The following is a 22,365-nucleotide window of genomic DNA, read 5'->3' as shown; positions in this document are numbered from 1 at the left end:
ACAACTATAAACTCACTAGTTATATGCTATATGATATGACAACTATAAACTCACTAGTTATATGATATGACAACTATAAACTCACTAGTTATATGCTATATGATATGACAACTATAAACTCACTAGTTATATGATATGACAACTATAAACTCACTAGTTATATGATATGACAACTATAAACTCACTAGTTATATGATATGACAACTATAAACTCACTAGTTATATGATATGACAACTATAAACTCACTAGTTATATGATATGACAACTATAAACTCACTAGTTATATGCTATGACAACTATAAACTCACTAGTTATATGATATGACAACTATAAACTCACTAGTTATATGCTATGACAACTATAAACTCACTAGTTATATGATATGACAACTATAAATTCACAAGTTATATGATATGACAACTATAAACTCACTAGTTATATGATATGACAACTATAAACTCACTAGTTATATGATATGACAACTATAAATTCACAAGTTATATGATATGACAACTATAAACTCACTAGTTATATGATATGACAACTATAAATTCACAAGTTACATGATGTATGATATGACAACTATAAACTCACTAGTTATATGATATGACAACTATAAATTCACTAGTTATATGATATGACAACTATAAATTCACAAGTTATATGATATGACAACTATAAACTCACTAGTTACATGATGTATGATATGACAACTATAAATTCACTAGTTATATGATATGACAACTATAAACTCACTAGTTATATGATATGACAACTATAAATTCACAAGTTACATGATGTATGATATGACAACTATAAACTCACTAGTTATATGATATGACAACTATAAACTCACTAGTTATATGATATGACAACTATAAACTCACTAGTTATATGATATGACAACTATAAACTCACTAGTTATATGATATGACAACTATAAACTCACTAGTTATATGATATGACAACTATAAACTCACTAGTTATATGATATGACAACTATAAACTCACTAGTTATATGATATGACAACTATAAACTCACTAGTTATATGATATGACAACTATAAACTCACTAGTTATATGATATGACAACTATAAACTCACTAGTTATATGCTATATGATATGACAACTATAAACTCACTAGTTATATGCTATCTGATATGACAACTATAAACTCACTAGTTATATGATATCTGATATGACAACTATAAACTCACTAGTTATATGCTATCTGATATGACAACTATAAACTCACTAGTTATATGATATGACAACTATAAACTCACTAGTTATATGCTATATGATATGACAACTATACACTCATAGTTATATGATATGACAACTATAAACTCACTAGTTATATGATATGACAACTATAAACTCACTAGTTATATGATATGACAACTATAAACTCACTAGTTATATGCTATATGATATGACAACTATAAACTCACTAGTTATATGCTATATGATATGACAACTATAAACTCACTAGTTATATGATATGACAACTATAAACTCACTAGTTATATGATATGACAACTATAAACTCACTAGTTATATGATATGACAACTATAAACTCACTAGTTATATGATATGACAACTATAAACTCACTAGTTATATGCTATATGATATGACAACTATAAACTCACTAGTTATATGATATGACAACTATAAACTCACTAGTTATATGCTATATGATATGACAACTATAAACTCACTAGTTATATGATATGACAACTATAAACTCACTAGTTATATGATATGACAACTATAAACTCACTAGTTATATGCTATATGATATGACAACTATAAACTCACTAGTTATATGATATGACAACTATAAACTCACTAGTTATATGCTATGACAACTATAAACTCACTAGTTATATGATATGACAACTATAAACTCACTAGTTATATGCTATGACAACTATAAACTCACTAGTTATATGCTATGACAACTATAAACTCACTAGTTATATGCTATGACAACTATAAACTCACTAGTTATATGCTATGACAACTATAAACTCACTAGTTATATGATATCTGATATGACAACTATAAACTCACTAGTTATATGCTATGACAACTATAAACTCACTAGTTATATGCTATGACAACTATAAACTCACTAGTTATATGCTATGACAACTATAAACTCACTAGTTATATGCTATGACAACTATAAACTCACTAGTTATATGCTTACAACTATAAACTCACTAGTTATATGATATCTGATATGACAACTATAAACTCACTAGTTATATGCTATGACAACTATAAACTCACTAGTTATATGATATGACAACTATAAACTCACTAGTTATATGCTTACAACTATAAACTCACTAGTTATATGTATCTGATATGACAACTATAAACTCACTAGTTATATGCTATCTCACTAGTTATATGATATCTGATATGACAACTATAAACTCACTAGTTATATGCTATGACAACTATAAACTCACTGTTATATGTATCTGATATGACAACTATAAACTCACTAGTTATATGCTATGACAACTATAAACTCACTAGTTATATGCTATGACAACTATAAACTCACTAGTTATATGCTATGACAACTATAAACTCACTGTTATATGATATCTGATATGACAACTATAAACTCACTAGTTATATGCTATGACAACTATAAACTGTTATATGACAACTATAAACTCACTAGTTATATGCTATGACAACTATAAACTCACTAGTTATATGCTATGACAACTATAAACTCACTAGTTATATGATATCTGATATGACAACTATAAACTCACTAGTTATATGCTATGACAACTATAAACTCACTAGTTATATGATATGACAACTATAAACTCACTAGTTATATGCTATGACAACTATAAACTCACTAGTTATATGCTATGACAACTATAAACTCACTAGTTATATGCTATGACAACTATAAACTCACTAGTTATATGCTATGACAACTATAAACTCACTAGTTATATGATATCTGATATGACAACTATAAACTCACTAGTTATATGCTATCTGATATGACAACTATAAACTCATTAGTTATATGATATGACAACTATAAACTCACTAGTTATATGATATGACAACTATAAACTCACTAGTTATATGATATCTGATATGACAACTATAAACTCACTAGTTATATGATATGACAACTATAAACTCACTAGTTATATGATATCTGATATGACAACTATAAACTCACAAGTTATATGATATGACAACTATAAACTCACTAGTTATATGATATCTGATATGACAACTATAAACTCACTAGTTATATGCTATCTGATATGACAACTATAAACTCATTAGTTATATGATATGACAACTATAAACTCACTAGTTATATGATATATGATATGACAACTATAAACTCACTAGTTATATGATATGACAACTATAAACTCACTAGTTATATGCTATATGATATGACAACTATAAACTCACTAGTTATATGCTATATGATATGACAACTATAAACTCACTAGTTATATGATATCTGATATGACAACTATAAACTCACTAGTTATATGCTATCTGATATGACAACTATAAACTCACTAGTTATATGATATGACAACTATAAACTCACTAGTTATATGATATCTGATATGACAACTATAAACTCACTAGTTATATGCTATGACAACTATAAACTCACTAGTTATATGATATCTGATATGACAACTATAAACTCACTAGTTATATGCTATCTGATATGACAACTATAAACTCACTAGTTATATGCTATCTGATATGACAACTATAAACTCACTAGTTATATGCTATCTGATATGACAACTATAAACTCACTAGTTATATGCTATCTGATATGACAACTATAAACTCACTAGTTATATGATATGACAACTATAAACTCACTAGTTATATGATATATGATATGAAAGCTAAAACCCCACTAAATATATGATATGACAGCTATAATCTCACTAGATATGCTATATGATATGACAACTATAAACTCACTAGTTATATGATATGACAGTTATAAACTCACTAGTTATATGATATGACAGTTATAAACTCACTAGTTATATGATATGACAGTTATAAACTCACTAGTTATATGATATGACAGCTATAAACTCACTAGTTTTATGATATATGATATGACAGTTATAAACTCACTAGTTATATGATATACGATATGACAGTTATAAACTTACTAGTTATATGATATGACAGCTATAAACTCACTAGTTATATGATATGACAGTTATAAACTCACTAGTTATATGATATGACAGCTATAAACTCACTAGTTATATGATATAACAGTTATAAACTCACTAGTTATATGATATGACAGCTATAAACTCACTAGTTTTATGATATATGATATGACAACTATAAACTCACTAGTTTTATGATATATGATATGACAGCTATAAACTCACTAGTTATATGATATGACAGTTATAAACTCACTAGTTTTATGATATATGATATGACAGTTATAAACTCACTAGTTTTATGATATATGATATGACAGCTATAAACTCACTAGTTTTATGATATATGATATGTGTCACGCCCTGGTCTTAGTATTTTGTGTTTATATATTTATTTGGTCAGGCCAGGGTGTGACATGGGTTTATTTTGTGTTGTGTTTTGGTATTGGGGTTTTAGTAGGTATTGGGATTGTGGCTGAGTAGGGGTGTCTAGCATAGTCTATGGCTGCCTGAGGCGGTTCTCTATCAGAGTCAGGTGATTCTCGTTGTCTCTGATTGGGAACCATATTTAGGTAGCCTGGGTTTTACTGTGTGTTTGTGGGTGATTGTTCATGTCTCTGTGTGTGTTAGCACAAGACAGACTATAGGTTTTCACGTTCCGTTTCTTGTTTTTGTATTTGTCGTGTTTATTCATTTATTAAACATGTATCGAACTAACCACGCTGCATTTTGGTCCGACTCTCCTTCGACGGAAGAAAGACGTAACAGAATCACCCACCACAACTGGACCAAGCAGCGTGGTGACAGGCAGCGACAGCAGAAGCAGCGAAAGGAGGAATGGACATGGGAAGACGTTTTGGATGGCAAAGGTTGTTACACTTGGGAGGAGATACTGGCTGGAAGAGATCGCCTCCCATGGGAACAGGTGGAGGCACTTAGGAGAGCAGAGGCAGCCGGAGATGGGAGCCGACGATACGAGGGAACACGGTTGGCAAGGAAACCCGAAAGTCAGCCCCAAATATTTCTTGGGGGGCTCAGGGAGAGTGTGGCAGAGTCAGGGTTCAGACCTGAGCCAACTCCCCTGTTTATCGTGAGGAGCAGCGATCAAAGGACTTCTGGACTTGGGAGGAAATATTGGACGGAAAAGGACCCTGGGCACAGCCTGGTGAATATCGACGCCCCAAAGAGGAACTGGAGGCGGCGAAAGCGGAGAGGCGCTGGTATGAAGAGGCAGCACGGCGACGCGGATGGAAGCCCGAGAGTCAGCCCCAAAAATGTATTGGGGGCTCACAGGGAGTATGGCTACGCCAGGTAGGAGACCTGCGCTAACTTCCTGTGCTTACCGGGGGCCTAAAAAGACCGGGCAGGCACCGTGTTATGCTGTGGAGCGCACGGTGTCTCCAGTGCGGGTGCATAGCCCGGTGCGGTACATACCAGCTCTTCGTATTGGCCGGGCTAGAGTGGGCATCGAGCCAGGTAAGGTTGGGCAGGCTCGGTGCTCAAGAGCTCCAGTGCGCCTGCACGGTCCGGTCTATCCAGTGCCACCTCCACACACCAGTCCTCCGGTGGCAGCTCCCCGCACCAGGCTTCCTGTGAATGTCCTCTACCCAGTGCCAGCACCATGCACCAGGCTTTCAGTGCGCCTCGCCTGTTTAGCGCTGCCGGAGCCTCCCGCCTGTTCAGCGCAGCCAGAGCCTTCCTCCTCTACAGCGCTGCTGGAGTCTCCCGCCTGTTCAGCGCAGCCAGAGCCTTCCTCCTCTACAGCGCTGCTGGAGTCTCCCGCCTGTTCAGCGCAGCCAGAGCCTTCCTCCTCTACAGCGCTGCTGGAGTCTCCCGCCTGTTCAGCGCAGCCAGAGCCTTCCTCCTCTCCTGCGCTGCCGGAGTCTCCCGCATGTTCAGCGCTGCCAGAGCCTTCCTCCTCTACAGCGCTGCTGGAGTCTCCTGCCTGTTCAGCGCAGCCAGAGCTGCCAGCCTGCATGGAGCAGCCTGAGCTGCCAGCCTGCATGGAGCAGCCAGAGCTGCCAGTCTGCATGGAGCAGCCAGAGCTGCCAGTCTGCTTGGAGCAGCCAGAGCTGCCAGTCTGCATGGAGCAGCCAGAGCTGCCAGCCTGCATGGAGCAGCCTGAGCTGCCAGCCGGCATGGAGCAGCCAGAGCTGTCAGTCTGCATGGAGCAGCCAGAGCTGTCAGTCTGCATGGAGCTGCCAGTCTGCATGGAGCAGCCAGAGCTGCCAGTCTGCATGGAGCTGCCAGTCTGCATGGAGCAGCCAGAGCTGCCAGTCTGCATGGAGCAGCCAGAGCTGCCAGTCTGCATGGAGCAGCCAGAGCTGCCAGTCTGCATGGAGCAGCCAGAGCTGCCAGTCTGCATGGAGCAGCCAGAGCTGCCAGTCTGCATGGAGCAGCCAGAGCTGCCGGTCTGCATGGAGCAGCCAGAGCTGCCGGTCTGCATGGAGCAGCCAGATCCGCCAGTCAGCCAGGATCCACCAGTCAGCCAGGATTTTCCAGATCCGCCAGTCAGCCAGGATCCGCCAGTCAGCCAGGATCCGCCAGTCAGCCAGGATCTGCCAGAACCACCAGCTAGCCAGGATCTGCCAGTCAGCCAGGATCTGCCAGAACCACCAGCTAGCCAGGATCTGCCAGAGCCTACTACCTGCCTGAGTTTCCTCTCAGTACTAGGCTTCCTCTCGGTACTAGGCATCCTCTCAGTGCTGAGCTTCCCCTTAGTGCTGAGCTTCCCCTTAGTGCTGAGCTTCCCCTTAGTGCTGAGCTTCCCCTCAGTGCTGAGCTTCCCCTCAGTGCCGAGCTTCCCCTCAGTGCCGAGCTTCCCCTCAGTCCCGAGCTACCCCTCAGTCCCGAGCTACCCCTCAGTCCCGAGCTTCCCCTCAGTCCCGAGCTTCTACCTCAGTCCCGAGCTGCCCCTCAGTCCAGTGGGGTCCTTGGTGAGGGTTATTAGGCCTAGGTCGGCGGCGATGGTCGCCAATCAAAGGACACGTTACAGGGGGACTAAGACTTGGTTGGAGTGGGGTCCACGTCCCGAGCCGGAGCCGCCACCGTGGACAGACGCCCACCCGGACCCTCCCCTATGGGTTTTAGTGTGCGGCCGGGAGTCCGCACCTTGGGGGGGTTCTGTCACGCCCTGGTCTTAGTATTTTGTGTTTATATATTTATTTGGTCAGGCCAGGGTGTGACATGGGTTTATTTTGTGTTGTGTTTTGGTATTGGGGTTGTAGTAGGTATTGGGATTGTGGCTGAGTAGGGGTGTATAGCATAGTCAATGGCTGTCTGAGGCAGTTCTCTATCAGAGTCAGGTGATTCTCGTTGTCTCTGATTGGGAACCATATTTAGGTAGCCTGGGTTTCACTGTGTGTTTGTGGGTGATTGTTCATGTCTCTGTGTGTGTTAGCACAAGACAGACTGTATAGGTTTTCACGGTCCGTTTCTTGTTTTTGTATTTGTCGTGTTTATTCATTTATTAAACATGTATCGAACTAACCACGCTGCATTTTGGTCCGACTCTCCTTCGACGGAAGAAAGCCATAACAATATGACAGCTATAAACTCACTAGTTATATGATATGACAGCTATAAACTCACTAGTTATATGATATATGATATGACAGTTATAAACTCACTAGTTTTATGATATATGATATGACAGTTATAAACTCACTAGTTTTATGATATATGATATGACAACTATAAACTCACTAGTTATATGATATGACAGTTATAAACTCACTAGTTTTATGATATATGATATGACAGCTATAAACTCACTAGTTATATGATATTTAATCCATTTTAGAATAAGGCTGCAATGTAACAAATCGTGAAACAAGTCAAGGGATCTGAATACACGGTATATGACACATGATATGTAATATGAGAGGTGTAAAGTGAAGCTTCTGTCTCGTACTTGTCACTCCAGGCCCCAGTCCACTCTATCTCTCCCCAGGGGTTGCGAATACGGACCAGTTTGGTCTTATTCCCCCTGTACACCACCTGATGGAGAGGGATACTGCATTACACAGACATTTAGTAGCTGGGCAAATCACCAGCCTTGAGTCAATCAAACTGATGCAAAGAGAAACACATTGGTTTCAATGCTGTCTTTTTCTGTCCAATCGGATGTAATTATTGTTCTCTCTGTTTAGAACCCCACTAAAACAAACTGGGATTACCGTCTTAGTGTCAATCAAACATTGGCTCACCTCGTCGACCCCTGTCAATGAGTAGGCGTGGCCTTTCACTAGCTTCTTAAAGGTCACGGCCTCCATGTCATGACTGCCGGTGATCTGGGGATAGAGAAAGGACTCGGTCAGGGAAGACACACGCACACAAACGCAGGCACGCACACACACACACATACACACACACGTACAAACACTGCTACATGTGTCGGTTCAGCGTATGGGTATTGGTACTGACGTCTATGGAGCAGCCCAGCAGTGAGCCTCTCTCCACGGCCCGGCTGATGATGCTGTAAAGGTCAGAGGGCGCCTTCCTCAGCTCGAACATCTCCGTCACTCCTCCTGTGAAGTCCTCAAAACCCTCTGACGTGCTGCCTCCCGACAGAGCCTCATAACAGCCATTCAACCTGCAACAAGGGTCGACAATTATGTGTCAAAAGTCTATGTAAGACCACAAATCACTCTACAATAAGCATACAGACATATCATTTTATATTTACATTTTGGTCATTTAGCAGACACGCTAATCCAGAGCGATTTACTGATATCATAACACACACAAACATATACATAGACAGAGTGAAAGAAATGCAAAGCCCACATTTACATTTGAATTCTTTTAACCACCCTCTTCTCCTCTCCTCCCTCATCCCTCCTTACTTGGCATAGGCCTTCTCCAGCAGGGCGCTCCAGAACTCTCCTCCCTCGGCAGAGTGGACAAACAGCAGCTTGCCATCCTTCACCGGCAGCCTGTCATCGATCACCACCTCCACCCACTCCCCATACTGCCAGAACTACAACACAGAGACACTAGGGAGTTTATAACCATCTCAAAACTACAACACACAGACAGTAGGGAGTTTATAACCATATCAGAACTACAAAACACAGACAGTAGGGAGGTTATAACCATATCAGAATTAGAATGAAGAGTAGAGTAGAATGAAGGGAGTTGTCTCTGGAAGCTGATCCATGGTCAGTTTTACACAAGGATCATATTCATGTTACTATACACACCAAGAGTGAATACACAGAACATTGAAGAAGACAAAAAAGAATCCCCACCCCCGAGGATAAGCAGGGAGTTTATGATCACTAACAGCCAATGACCACCAGAGGTCAGAGGTGGCACTAGAACCAGCTCTTCGTAGATGAGCTCAACAGGGGAAATAAGGAACTAAGACTGAGGTAACAACCAGAGGAAGTCATGGTGGGTTCCATGTAGCCTGCCTACACCACTGTGATGTCAGTACGCTTTTAGAGGGAGAAACACAGGCTGCTCAGTAATGTATCATACTCCTCAGCTGCATGCAGTTGACTGATGTAATAACGGCAAGGCAACACAGCTCCACCAGACCAGATGAGGGAAACCAGGGCCAGGTACAGTATCTATGAGGTACATAGATGGGAAACACTAATGGAACCACATTGAAGACATTTTTGTCAGAACCAGAAGCCACAATGACACTTACGAGAGTGCATGAGTGTGTGTGAATGAGTGTGTGTGTGTGCCTGTGTACATGCATGAGTGTGTGTGTGTGTGCGTGCGTGCATGAGTGTGTGTGTGTGTGCGTGCGTGCATGAGTGTGTGTGAGTGCGTGCGTGCGTGCGTGCGTACATGAGTGTGTGTGTGTATGTGTGCGTTTGTGTGTGTGCCTGTGAACGTGCATGAGTGTAAGTGTGTGTGTGTGTGTGTGTGTGTGTGTGTGTGTGTGTGTGTGTGTGTGTGTGTGTGTGTGTGTGTGTGTGTGTGTGTGATCAAGGTCTCAGCAAAAAGAGTGTATAAAATAAATACTACTAATATTGAGCAATATTGCATGTTCAAAAATATATTTATTTTACACTAGGACAATTGCTCACATTGAGATGTTGTTTACTCAAGTAGCTTGTTTTTTCTAAATACGATAGGGGTCAAAAGGATAGCTACCCCTGTTTCCAATACCAATAATACATGGAACATTATATAGCCCTTTTCAACTTCCTAAAGGCACTTTACAATTGTAGAAACGAAAGAAAACAAACAGAGATAAACAAAAGGCAATACCTTTCAACTGGGGCTTCTTCTGAAATGTTTTATGGGATTGGAGAACACACACTTTCCAGATCCTCGATATCCTTCGTCTGCTCTTACGGACTGTCCTTTTCAATTCAAACCACAGGTTTGGGGTTCAAGTCCGGAGACTTGTTGCAAAATGTCGATTTTGTGGTCAAAAAATCCTCAGACTTGGTAAAGTTCATGACGCCGTTGACCTTAACAAGGGCCACAGGACCAGTGGAAGCAAACCAAACATAACGTCAAAGATGCACCAACATATTTTACAGTAGATATGAGGTACTTTTCTTGTTAAGGTCAACGGCATTATGAACTTAACCAAGTACCAGGACATTTTAAACAAAAAACTGGTCGCCTCTGCCAGGAGGCTAAAACCTGGCCACAAGTTAATCTTCCAGCAAGATAACAACCCCAAGCACTCATCTAAATCCACAAAGAAATGATTAATTGACCACAAAATGAACATTTTGTAATCTCAATCTCCGGACTGGAACCCCATTGAAAACCTTTAGTTTGAATTGAAGAGGGGAGTCCATAAGGGCAGTCGAAGGACATCAAGGATCTGGAAAGATTCTGTATGGACGAATGGTTTAAACTCCCTCCCAACGTGTTCTCCAATCTTATAATCACAAGGGCAGGGTGCTACCGTACTAAAAACAAGGGTGCCAATCATTTGGACCCTCATCGTTTTTAGATTATTTTTGTATAACTTTTTTCAAAACCCAGTGAAGTCAACATCTGATGAATCTTTTATCAGTGTTATTTCCAGATAGTTGCTTGTTGAAAATACAATCTAGACAGGACCTTCTAATCAGCAGGTTTACACGGGAGAAAGGTTTGGCATTCCATGGTGATATCACCACGCAGTCAATTGATTAATAGAACAAGGAGAGTTCCAAAGCTCTCAGCGTCCCCCTCCCCCACCCAGACCACTCCCAGACAGTGATAGAAATATTCTTGCTTGATCATTTTTTGTTGCCCATTTTAATGGGAGTCTATGAAAGTAAGGTACTTTAATTGTTACCCAGAAATGATCTGATATTGATGTACAAACCGCTGCATTAGGCCTTTAAACCAAATCTATTTAGCTGATAAATTGTCTTAGTATAAAATAAACTGAAAATAACTCAAATAAAACTGATCTTGCTGGTTCATCCCCATTGTTTAGGTGAAAGACAGACAATGAATGCATTTAATGCCTGCTCTGTGGTTGTCCCATTAGGCAGGGGATTTTGAAATCAACCAAACTGCAAAGACTTATATTAGCCAACAGCTAAACCGGGGCGTCGTAAAAGCAGTATTTTTTTTCACCTGCTAAACTGGAAATGCAACTTTTGGTCAGGGCTTGGCTGACACAGAGAAGCACCACAACCTCCCTCCTCCACAGACACACACAAGAGGGGGAATCACACTATGATCACATTTCTGAATCTACACTATTAGCTTTTACGGGGCATATCCTAACTTCCACTCAAAGTCGAACGCATTGATGACTATAAGAGACGAACTGAACATTTTATGTTGGTGGAAGTTAGGACTCATTCCTATCACAACTATATCTCAATGTATCTATTTAGCAGAGTTGGTGTCTGATCCACATAAATCCAATCATTTTGTGAACTGAGTTGTATGCCAGTTCAACGGACAGTATCATTTTAACTTAAATTCACCCCAACGTTATCACAACAATATTTGACACACCTGTGGTGCCTACAAGAAAGTAAACCATATCGTAGTCAAAGAGCCAGCAGCACTTAAAGGAACTTAATGTAACTGTCAAGTGTTTCCAGATTTCTATGAAATATGACCTATAATTAATTCCAAAAAAGGCAATTACGTAGGTGAAAAAACAGATTTCCGTGTTGTAATGGTTGGGCTGTATACCTGTTGTGAAAAATATGAATGCGAGTAGATTGCTGATTGGCCAGCTCACCCAATGAGGTTGGACGATGTCATTATCTTTGAGGAAATAGCAGGCATTTTTTAAATGTTTAAGATACAAGTTTGAGGTTGTTGAAGTGTTTTTCCTCAAATGTATGCTTTGGCCACAAATACGAGTCTAAGATGAGTCAAAAATATTATTTGGGTATGAGTTAACAGAATATAAACTTTGAAAGGGGTATTTTGACTGGAAAGTTACTTTAAACTGTGCAGTTCATTTACCCTTTCACTTTCTGATCAAATCAAATGTTATTGGTCACATACACATGGTTAGCAGATGTTAATGCAAATGTAGTGAAATGCTTGTGCTTCTAGTTCCGACCATGCAGTAATATCTAACAATCTAACAATTTCACAACAACTATATTATACACACACAAGTGTAAAGGAATGAATAAGAATATGTACATATAAATATATGGATGAGATATGGTGGTGCGGCATAGGCAAGATGCAGTAGATGGTATAGAGTACTGTATATACATATGAGATGAGTAATGTAGGGTATGTAAACATTATATAAAGTGGCATTGTTTACAGTGACTAGCGATGCATAAGAAGGTGATACATAAGGTTTGAGTAAGAGGTTTGGTTTTGTGTACAAAGCAACGTTCATATGATAAGGCCTGGCAAGAAGCAGGAAGAGGTTCCTCGGGTCTGTTACGATGTACTCAAATCCTACCTCGGTGTATTGTTTGCAGATAAAGTGTTTATAACTGGTTTATTACACAGTAACTGTAATAGTCGACATTTTGACTGAACTATCTGTAAATGTCAAGCAGAGAATTTAGGCAGCTAAATATTGAGACCTTTTTTAAATAAATGTTTATACACCTTTTCTATAAATACTTGAGCTAAATATCAACTGTAGATCCAGTATTTGGGAAATCAACAAGAATACCTTAATATACGGTAGTAATAGAAACAGGAAGTGAGTGTGTGTTGACCTGGAAGTGGAAGATGCCAGCGTACTGTCCTCCGAAGTCCTGTCCATGAGGAACCACTCTGTGGAGGAGATTATCATTCAAAGTCAACGAAGCTATGGCTGCCAGCAACCAGCAGTCACCTGTAACACACACACACACACACACACACACACACACAACATAAAACCTCAGTCATAGATAGACTACGGCAATGATAGCAATGCATTGTATCAGTCATCCCTTCAAGAAGTCAACATTCATTCATTAGAAGGGTGAGTTTTGTCACATGTTCTGACCAGGAAATACTCTGTCTGCTAGTCATAGCATTCAACTAATGCCCAGAGTTTTTCCTGCTCTAGCAACACAATAAGGTAAAACTCCTCCCCTTGTTCATCATTCCTCTCTTCAAAAGTTCCCAACTGTTCTTCCTTGGAATCATTTCTCACCTCAAGGGTAGGTGAAGCTAGCTATCTGACAACAACACGTAATCTTAAGACATGATTTATTAATCGCAGACAGATACTGCTGTCTGTTTCTGTCTGCTGTGGGAGCGAATCACTTCAGCCTGAAGTGGCAAAAAGCTTGTAGAACTGGACCTTAAAGCAACCTGTAAAGAGAGAGGGGTCCAAACATCTGTTAACACACCCTCCACCATGGCCCTACGAAACCTCCCAGGAGTGTTTCACTTTGAACTGGACCAACAGTATGCTGCTTCAATCACTACACCTACCTCTAACAGCAGAGGACATAAGACAACGCCCCTGCAGAGTAGAGAGGTTACTATTTCATTTTTAATATGTGAGATAGCAGAGCGGGGTATAAATTATTCATCCTCTGCAGGGTTTAGAGGAAAACACCTCGATGTCAATCAAAACTTTTCTGTGGGCATATTCATCTCTCTTTCTCCCTCTCTCTCTCTCACGCGCTCTTTCTCCCTCTCTCTTCTAATTTCTTTGTGTTTATTTAACCAGCTCAGTCCCATTGGGATACACATCTCTGAGCTTGCCAAGAGGCAGCATCATAATCATACTTACAAATACAATTCCTCCCCTGGCTCTCTCTTTCTCCCACCTTCCTCTCTCCCTTGGCTCTCTCTCCCACCTCCCACCTCTCTCTCTCTCTCCCTTACCTCTCTCTCCCTTGGCTCTCTCTCCCACCTCTCTCTCTCCCCTACCTCTCTCTCCCACTTCCATCTCTCCCTTGGCTCTCTCTCCCACCTCCCACCTCTCTTTCTTCCCTACCTCTCTCCCCCAACTCCCACCTCTCTCTCTCTCCCCTACCTCTCTCTCCCACCTCCCTCTCTCCCACCTCCCACCTCTCTCTCTCTCCCCACCTCTCTCTCCCACCTCCCACTCTCCCCTACTTCCACCCTCTCTACTCTCTCTCCCCTACCTCTCTCTCCCACCTCCCACTCTCCCCTACTTCCACCCTCTCTACTCTCTCTCCCCTACCTCTCTCTCCCACCTCTCTCTCTTCCCTACCTCTCTCCCGCCTCCCACCTCTCTCTCTCCCCTACCTCTCTCTCCCACCTCCCTCTCTCCCTTGGCTCTCTCTCCCACCTCCCTCTCTCCCCTCCCTCTCTCCCCCACCTCCCACTCTCCCCTACTTCCACCCTCTCTACTCTCTCTCCCCTACCTCTCTCTCCCACCTCTCTCTCTTCCCTACCTCTCTCCCGCCTCCCACCTCTCTCGCTCCCCTACCTCTCTCTCCCACCTCCCTCTCTCCCTTGGCTCTCTCTCCCACCTCCCTCTCTCCCCTCCCTCTCTCCCCCACCTCCCACTCTCCCCTTCCACCCTCTCTACTCTCTCAGTGAAAGCTGACTAAGTGGTTATTCACCGAGAGCTCCCTGGCAGATATCAGTGCGAGTGGCTCCATCCATTATGAACTGGGGACGGGTGCAGATCTCCTGTTGAGAGAAAGAGAGACAGAGAGAGAGAGAGATAGAGAGAGAGAGAGAGAGAGAGAGAAAGAAAGAGAGAGAGAGGGAGAGAGAGAGAGCGCAAGAGGAAATAAAATAATTAACAAAAAATCAGAGCAAACTAGAATGCTATTTGTCCCTAAACAGAGAGTACACAGTGGCAGAATACCTGACCACTGTGACTGACACAAATTTAAGGAAAGCTTTGACCATGTACAGACTCAGTGAACATAGCCTTGCTATTGAGAAAGGCCGCCGTAAGCAGACATGGCTCTCAAGAGAAGACAGGCTATCTGCACACTGCCCACAATAGGAGGTGGAAACTGAGCTGCACTTCCTGGCCTCCTTCCAAATGTATGACCATATTAGAGACACATATTTCCCTCAGATTACACAGATCCACAAAGAACTTGAAAACAAACTGAATTTTGATAAACTCCCATATCTACTGGGTGAAATACCACAGTGTTCCATCACAGCAGCAAGATTTGTGACCTGTTGCCTCAAGAAAAGGTCAACCAGTGAAGAACAAACACCATTGTAAATACAACCCATATTTAAGTTTAATTATATTCCCTTTTGTACTTTCACTATTTGTACATAATGACATTTGATATGTCTTTATCCTTTTGGTGCTTTTGTGAGCGTAATGTTTACTGTAACTTTTGTTTACTGTCTATTTCAAGTGCTTTGGCAATGCAAACATATTTTTCCCATGCCAATAAAGCCCATTAAATTGAAATTAAATTGAAATTGAATTTAAAGGGGAAATATATATGAGAGAGAGAGAGGGGGGGGGGTATATGAGAGAGACAGAGAGAGAAAGAAAGAGAGAGAGTGAGGGTGAGAGAGATAGATAGAGAGAGAGAAAGAGGGAGAGAGAAAGCAAGAGAGAGAGAGAGGGAGAGAAAGAGAGGGAGAGAAAGAGAGAGATAAACAACTGCTTTTAATCTATTTTAAACCTTTCAGATGTTTAGTCTGTTTAGCCTCTTTCGCTCTTCCATTCTCTCTTTTTCAGTCTCTCAACTTTCACTCACTCACACCGGCTGACTGTTATTTACACAGAGCTCTCTTCCTGTTCTACACCACAACTCTCAGTCAAAACAAACTCTGAGCTCTGTCTGCCTCTGACAGAGAGAGAGAAAGAGAGAGAGAGAAGAGAGAGAGAGCGAGGGAGACAGAGAGAGATGGAGAGAGAGAGAAGAGAGAGAGGTTAGATCACATATAACAATCAGTCCAAGGTAGTGATTATTACCTCAGCTGAACACTGACATGTCACTTTTCCTTTCCCCACACCGCACCTCAACACAAATAACTGCTGTGCACTTTGCCCACTGACCACCATGTAATCTCTGTTGTCAATCACCCAAGTGACTCCTAGACTACGTCATTAAAAAATATCTCCTGTCTCTGTCTCTTAACCATCACTCATCCACAGTGAACTCAACACAGAGCAGTGTGAGTGCTAGTTAGCTACGCTATACAAAGCTTTTTCCGCATTTTAGGCTGTGGAGCGGAGCGGTGTGGTGTGTGTTCTCTCCAGGGATGTCAATATCACAGTTCTGAGGGAAGAGGCGTTGGAGGAGATGCATTCGGGAAGGACTACGGAGAGATGGAGCGTGGAGAGCATTAGGAAAGAACGGCCCGCCAGCTAGGACACACACACACACACACATTCGGCATGAAACACGCACATGAAACACAGGTTCAGTAAGAGTATGGTCTAGGTTCAGTTAGAATATGGTCTAGGCTCAGGAAGAATATGGTCTAGGCTCAATAAGAATATGGTCTAGGTTCAGTAAGAGTATGGTCTAGGTTCAGTAAAAATATGGTCTAGGTTCAGTAAGAGTATGGTCTAGGTTCAGTAAGAGTATGGTCTAGGTTCAGTTAGAATATGGTCTAGGCTCAGGAAGAATATGGTCTAGGCTCAATAAGAATATGGTCTAGGTTCAGTAAGAGTATGGTCTAGGTTCAGTAAAAATATGGTCTAGGTTCAGTAAGAGTATGGTCTAGGTTCAGTAAGAGTATGGTCTAGGTTCAGTAAGAGTATGGTCTAGGTTCAGTAAGAGTATGGTCTAGGTTCAGTAAGAGTATGGTCTAGGTTCAGTAAGAGTATGGTCTAGGTTCAGTAAAAATATGGTCTAGGTTCAGTAAGAGTATGGTCTAGGTTCAGTAAGAGTATGGTCTAGGCTCAATAAGAATATGGTCTAGGTTCAGTAAGAGTATGGTCTAGGTTCAGTAAAAATATGGTCTAGGTTCAGTAAGAGTATGGTCTAGGTTCAGTAAGAGTATGGTCTAGGTTCAGTAAGAGTATGGTCTAGGTTCAGTAAGAGTATGGTCTAGGTTCAGTAAGAGTATGGTCTAGGTTCAGTAAGAGTATGGTCTAGGTTCAGTAAGAGTATGGTCTAGGTTCAGTAAGAGTATGGTCTAGGTTCAGTAAGAGTATGGTCTAGGTTCAGTAAGAGTATGGTCTAGGTTCAGTAAGAGTATGGTCTAGGTTCAGTAAGAGATGGTCTAGGTTCAGTAAGGACAGGTAGGGCAAGGAGTTTTCCTACATCTAGCTGGTAACTAGAGCCCAGGGAGAGGGAAAGGTCTAACACTATAGTGTCTGCGGGTTTCACTCCTCCCTTGTAACTGATTGATCAATTAAGATCACTGATAATTTAGGAACTCCCCTCAATTGGTTGCTTATGTCATAATTGGACACAAATAAAGGCAATAACAAAAACCTGCAGATACTCGACCCTCTGTGGAATGGATTGACACCTCTGCATGGATTGACACCCCTGCATGGATTGACACCCCTGAATGGATTGACACCCCTGTATGGTATGACACCCCTGTGTGGTATGACACCCCTGAATGGATTGACACCCATGTATGGATTGGCACCCCTGTATGGATTGACACCCCTGTATGGTATGACACCCCTGTATGGTATGACACCCCTGTATGGTATGACACCCCTGTATGGTATGACACCCCTGTATGGTATGACACCCCTGTATGGATTGACATCCCTGTATGGTATGACACCCCTGTATGGATTGACACCCCTGTATGGTATGACACCCCTGCATGGATTGACACCCCTGCATGGATTGACACCCCTGTATGGATTGACACCCCTGTATGGTATGACACCCCTGCATGGATTGACACCCCTGTATGGTATGACACCCCTGTATGGATTGACACCCCTGGACTAATAGGGTCAGTAGGGAAGGAGAAGGATCAGCCTAAACTCCATCCTCTGTATCGTCTCACCGGGGGTCTCTTCCAGCGTACTCCCTGCGTCTTGGAGGAGCGGGGTCCCAGCTCGTTGAACCCCAGAGAGGAGGCGGCGCAGGGGAACAGGCTGTCCTCAAACAGGCTGCTGCTCTGGAGACACTGGGCCCTCAGCGACTCAAAGTCCTGGCCCTGGAACTTCACGGCGTTGTGGTTCTGACCCAGACCCTCGTCCCGGTCCCACTGGCTCCGCAGCTTGGCGGCCATCCCTGATGCGTACACCTGCTCCATTCTTACCTACAGCGGACGGCTGTGGCAGGGGTCTGAGGTCACAGCTGATCCAGGGAGCCTGTCAGGGAGGAGGTTTATGGCTGATGTCCAATCAGGAATCAGATAGGGAACAGACAATTAAGAGGTGTGAATTAAAGATGAGGCGGGGATAATAGACTGTGACAGGCAGTTGGCTTAATAGAACACAGTGACAGTCCTAATCATGTAAAGGTGACAGAGTGGGGACTGGAGGATGACTGGAGGATGACTGGAAGATGGGCTCAGGAGTAAGATGTCTTCTTCACAGCATCAGGCAGATTTCAGAGCCACGGCAACAATATGAAGCAATTCACTGATTGGCTGGCTGTAAATGTTTGCAGACAGAGCTCAGAAGCCAATAGGATGAGACTCTACCTTGTTTTCCCACCAACACCTATGGAAAACAGAGAGGGAGAAAAATATCAATTAAATTAAAAAACATGAATATCTGCTTATGTTAAATGGCTCTACTAATGTATACTTCATTCAATTACAGGCTTGTTCAGCTCTGTGCAGCACAACAACAACTAAAAGATACACAGGTAAGACAGAGAGTTAGCAAATAGCACGTTGCCTCCCCTACCGCTGATTCATTTTCAGACAGCCGTGCATGCTAGCTAGCATAGGATTACACACAATAATAGTCCCATCAATCAAACTCTGTAGTTCAGTTCTCTATTGAATAACACTGTAACACACTGTGAACAGTGTTGAGTCATAAGTGTTGGGGTATTGGATGCTATAGTGTGTGTGTGTGTGTGTGTGTGTGTGTGTGTGTGTGTGTGTGTGTGTGTGTGTGTGTGTGTGTGTGTGTGTGTCAGAGTGTAAACAGTGGGTTACTGAGAGGGTGTGGTGCCGTTTAACCTAGAGGAGAACATGCAAAAAACTCTCTCTCAGGCTCTCTGTTGACTACTGCACAGTCAGAGGAACTGCTGCCTGTTTCAGTTTGCTGTCATTAGTTCCACAGCCTCTCTTTTATTCTTTCTAACCTGTTTCCTCACATCACTCTATTTCTTCTCTCTCCCCCTTTCTCACTTTTGTTCTCCCACAAACAAACACAAATAGAAATAGAGAGAGAGAGAGAGAGAGAGAAAACAACTACTTCTAATCTATTTTAAAAGTTGTCTCACTTTCAAATGTTTAGTTTGTTTAACATCTCTCTCTTCCTTTTTCGGTCTCTCAACTTTCACTCACTCACACTGGCTGACTGTTATCTACAATGAGTTCTCTTCCTGTTCTACCCCTCAACTGTCAGTCAAAACAAATCCTGAGCTTTGTCTTCTCATTGGTTCAGAAAGTGGCAGGAGAACCCAGTCACAGCTTTCACCTACTACACTGAGCCACACCCATCACATATGGCCTGTTCTGCTGTTGACTGACTCAAACATTCTTCTGGTCAGAGTTGTGCATATAGTCAGTAGGAGTCTTCTCAACAAGAAGGGTTTCAACTTATTTGAATATTCAGAGTTCCTCACATGTAGAATATTTCTGTTTGCGCCTCACTGCAAATAGTTTCACTGACATGAAATGACAGATTTAGTAGTCTGCAAGTCCAGACTCATCATAACTCCATCAACCCTACTGCTGTTCCAGTGAAATACATGATGTTTCTTACTGTACTGTAGCATGTTACTACCACTTTGTCCGTATTGCCACTGAAGTAGCCCAAAACTGAGATAAAAAAATGGATGAAACAACAACGTGGCGCTACAGACATCTGTATTACATAGGAGATAACACAAAGAGAGAGAATGACAGAGGAAGAGAGAGAGAGAGTGAAGGCCCTTTATGGTTGTGAGGTCTTGGGTCCGCTTACCAACCAAGAATACACAAAATGGGACAAACACCATATTGAGACTCTGTCATGGTTCCACCTGTTACCAGAGGGCGGCAGAGACCGTCCTAGAGACATGAACAACACCCAGGTGTGTCCTATTTACTCGTTATGATTTCCCTGTTAAATAGGTGTGTTGTCGTTTGCTGAAGCTAGAATTGTTAACTGTTTCCGGTTGTTTCCTGAGTGAGTGTTTGAGACTTAGTGTTTGTGTGTACTGTGATCCTGCAGCTACCGTTTCTCAGTGAAGTATTATGTTTATCCTGAACCACTGATTCCTCGTCTGGTCTCTTCTCTGCACCTGCGTCCAAACTTACCACGTCGCCCATGTCCCATGTAAAACACCAAATAATGACGCAGTCTCCTCGTGGAGTGCAATGTAATCGGCCATGATCGGTGTCCAAAAATGACGATTACCGATTGTTATGAACTTGAAATCGGCCCTAATTAATCGGCCATTCAGATTAATCGGTCAACCTCTAGTAAATACAACCTATATTTATGTTTATTTATTTCCCTTTTGAACTTTAACTATTTGCACATCATTACAACACTGTATATAGACATAATATGACATTTGAAATTACTTTATTCTTTTGGAACTTTTGTGAGTGTAATGTTTACTGTTCATTTTTTTTTTTTCACTTTTGTTTATTGTCTATTTCACTTCCTTTGGCAATGTTAACATATGTTTCCCAAGCCAATAAAGCCCCTTAAATTGAAAAATGAATTGAGAGCGAGGGTATAGGTTAATACGTTAAGCTATAATAACACCATTGTTTGTGTTAAAGCATTAGAACCAATGCAAGAGTTATTCTGCATGCCTTTCCAAATAGCAGGGAGCTCACATTTCACCATCCACTGTGCTCCCTACTCGCTCACTGTAACTAAACATCTCAAGTGTCTTTTCTCCTGGGTAAACAAAATGGTCACACTGACACGACACGTTCCAGAAGTGTGTGTGGGCCAGTGATAATGTTGTAATGGGTGTGTAGGTCTAGATTATAAATAGATATAAAAAGGTAAAACTCAACTCTGACTGTCAGGAAGGTTTTCAGAAAAACAACAGACGGCCTGGCCAGCTGTCAAAGGCACGCTCTCATCAAGTTGACAAAGACGAGAGGCTATGTTCTTTAACACTGCTTGTCCAACTTAGCTGCGTTTCAACCAATAATTGTCTTGGGCTGGGAGACATACTTGTAAGTAGGCTATGTCTTCCAGCACAATGTCAAAGGACAATTCTTGTTTGAATCGCAGTTAAGCTGAACAAGCAGTGTTAAAGAATATTGCCTCTCATCTGGCTGCCCATGCCTTTCATACAATTGACAAAATTCTCATGTGGATTTAGTTGTGGCTTTTACAACCAGAGGCAAGTCCGACCATAGTCAGTTTGTGGAATATCTGAGGAAAGTAAAGAAGCTAGATAGGCTAGTTTTTTGTTGTTGTTAATAGTTCATTTGAAATATGCAGAATAAACTGAATATAATTGACCAGTCTAAAACATGTCTAAAAGTAGGCAAACACCCATGAAATCCTGACACAGTTACAATGTTTCAACACTGCTGGTCTACTACACGTTGTTTCAAAACCAGGCTACATCCGCTCATGTTCTCAAACTCATTGCGAGCCAGCTGCAGCAACGTGAAACAGATGTATCCAATATTGCAATGAGTTTCGTCCTTTCGTCCTAGTAAACTGATAATAGCCATCATTTGTACAGTAGTGAGATGTTACACTCCTGT

At 41.7% G+C, this 22,365-nt stretch overlaps 1 protein-coding gene across 7 annotated transcripts in view; it reads right to left on the bottom strand.

Moving 5' to 3' along the window:
- LOC112259847 (calpain-1 catalytic subunit) overlaps positions 1–22,365 on the bottom strand; it is a 34,308-nt gene that overhangs the window by 7,466 nt on the left and 4,477 nt on the right. For 3 of the 7 annotated variants that reach the window (XM_042328210.1, XM_042328208.1, XM_042328209.1), the window contains exons 2-8: positions 18,520–19,183; positions 15,171–15,240; positions 13,356–13,474; positions 9,075–9,208; positions 8,653–8,821; positions 8,436–8,519; positions 8,141–8,226 (exon numbers count right to left, since the gene is read on the bottom strand). In XM_042328210.1, coding sequence (XP_042184144.1) covers positions 8,141–8,226; positions 8,436–8,519; positions 8,653–8,821; positions 9,075–9,208; positions 13,356–13,474; positions 15,171–15,240; positions 18,520–18,771 — 914 coding nt within the window. In that variant the 5' untranslated portion in view covers positions 18,772–19,183. The remainder of the gene's footprint in view (positions 1–8,140; positions 8,227–8,435; positions 8,520–8,652; positions 8,822–9,074; positions 9,209–13,355; positions 13,475–15,170; positions 15,241–18,519; positions 19,184–22,365) is intronic. The other 4 variants (XM_042328213.1, XM_042328212.1, XM_042328214.1 and 1 more) reach the window with 2 other exon arrangements.

This window comes from Oncorhynchus tshawytscha, linkage group LG10 (assembly GCF_018296145.1).
Source record: "Oncorhynchus tshawytscha isolate Ot180627B linkage group LG10, Otsh_v2.0, whole genome shotgun sequence".
Lineage (NCBI taxonomy): Eukaryota > Metazoa > Chordata > Actinopteri > Salmoniformes > Salmonidae > Oncorhynchus > Oncorhynchus tshawytscha.
Note: the sequence above shows the minus strand (reverse complement) of the source record. Positions and strands in the feature narration are given on the sequence as shown.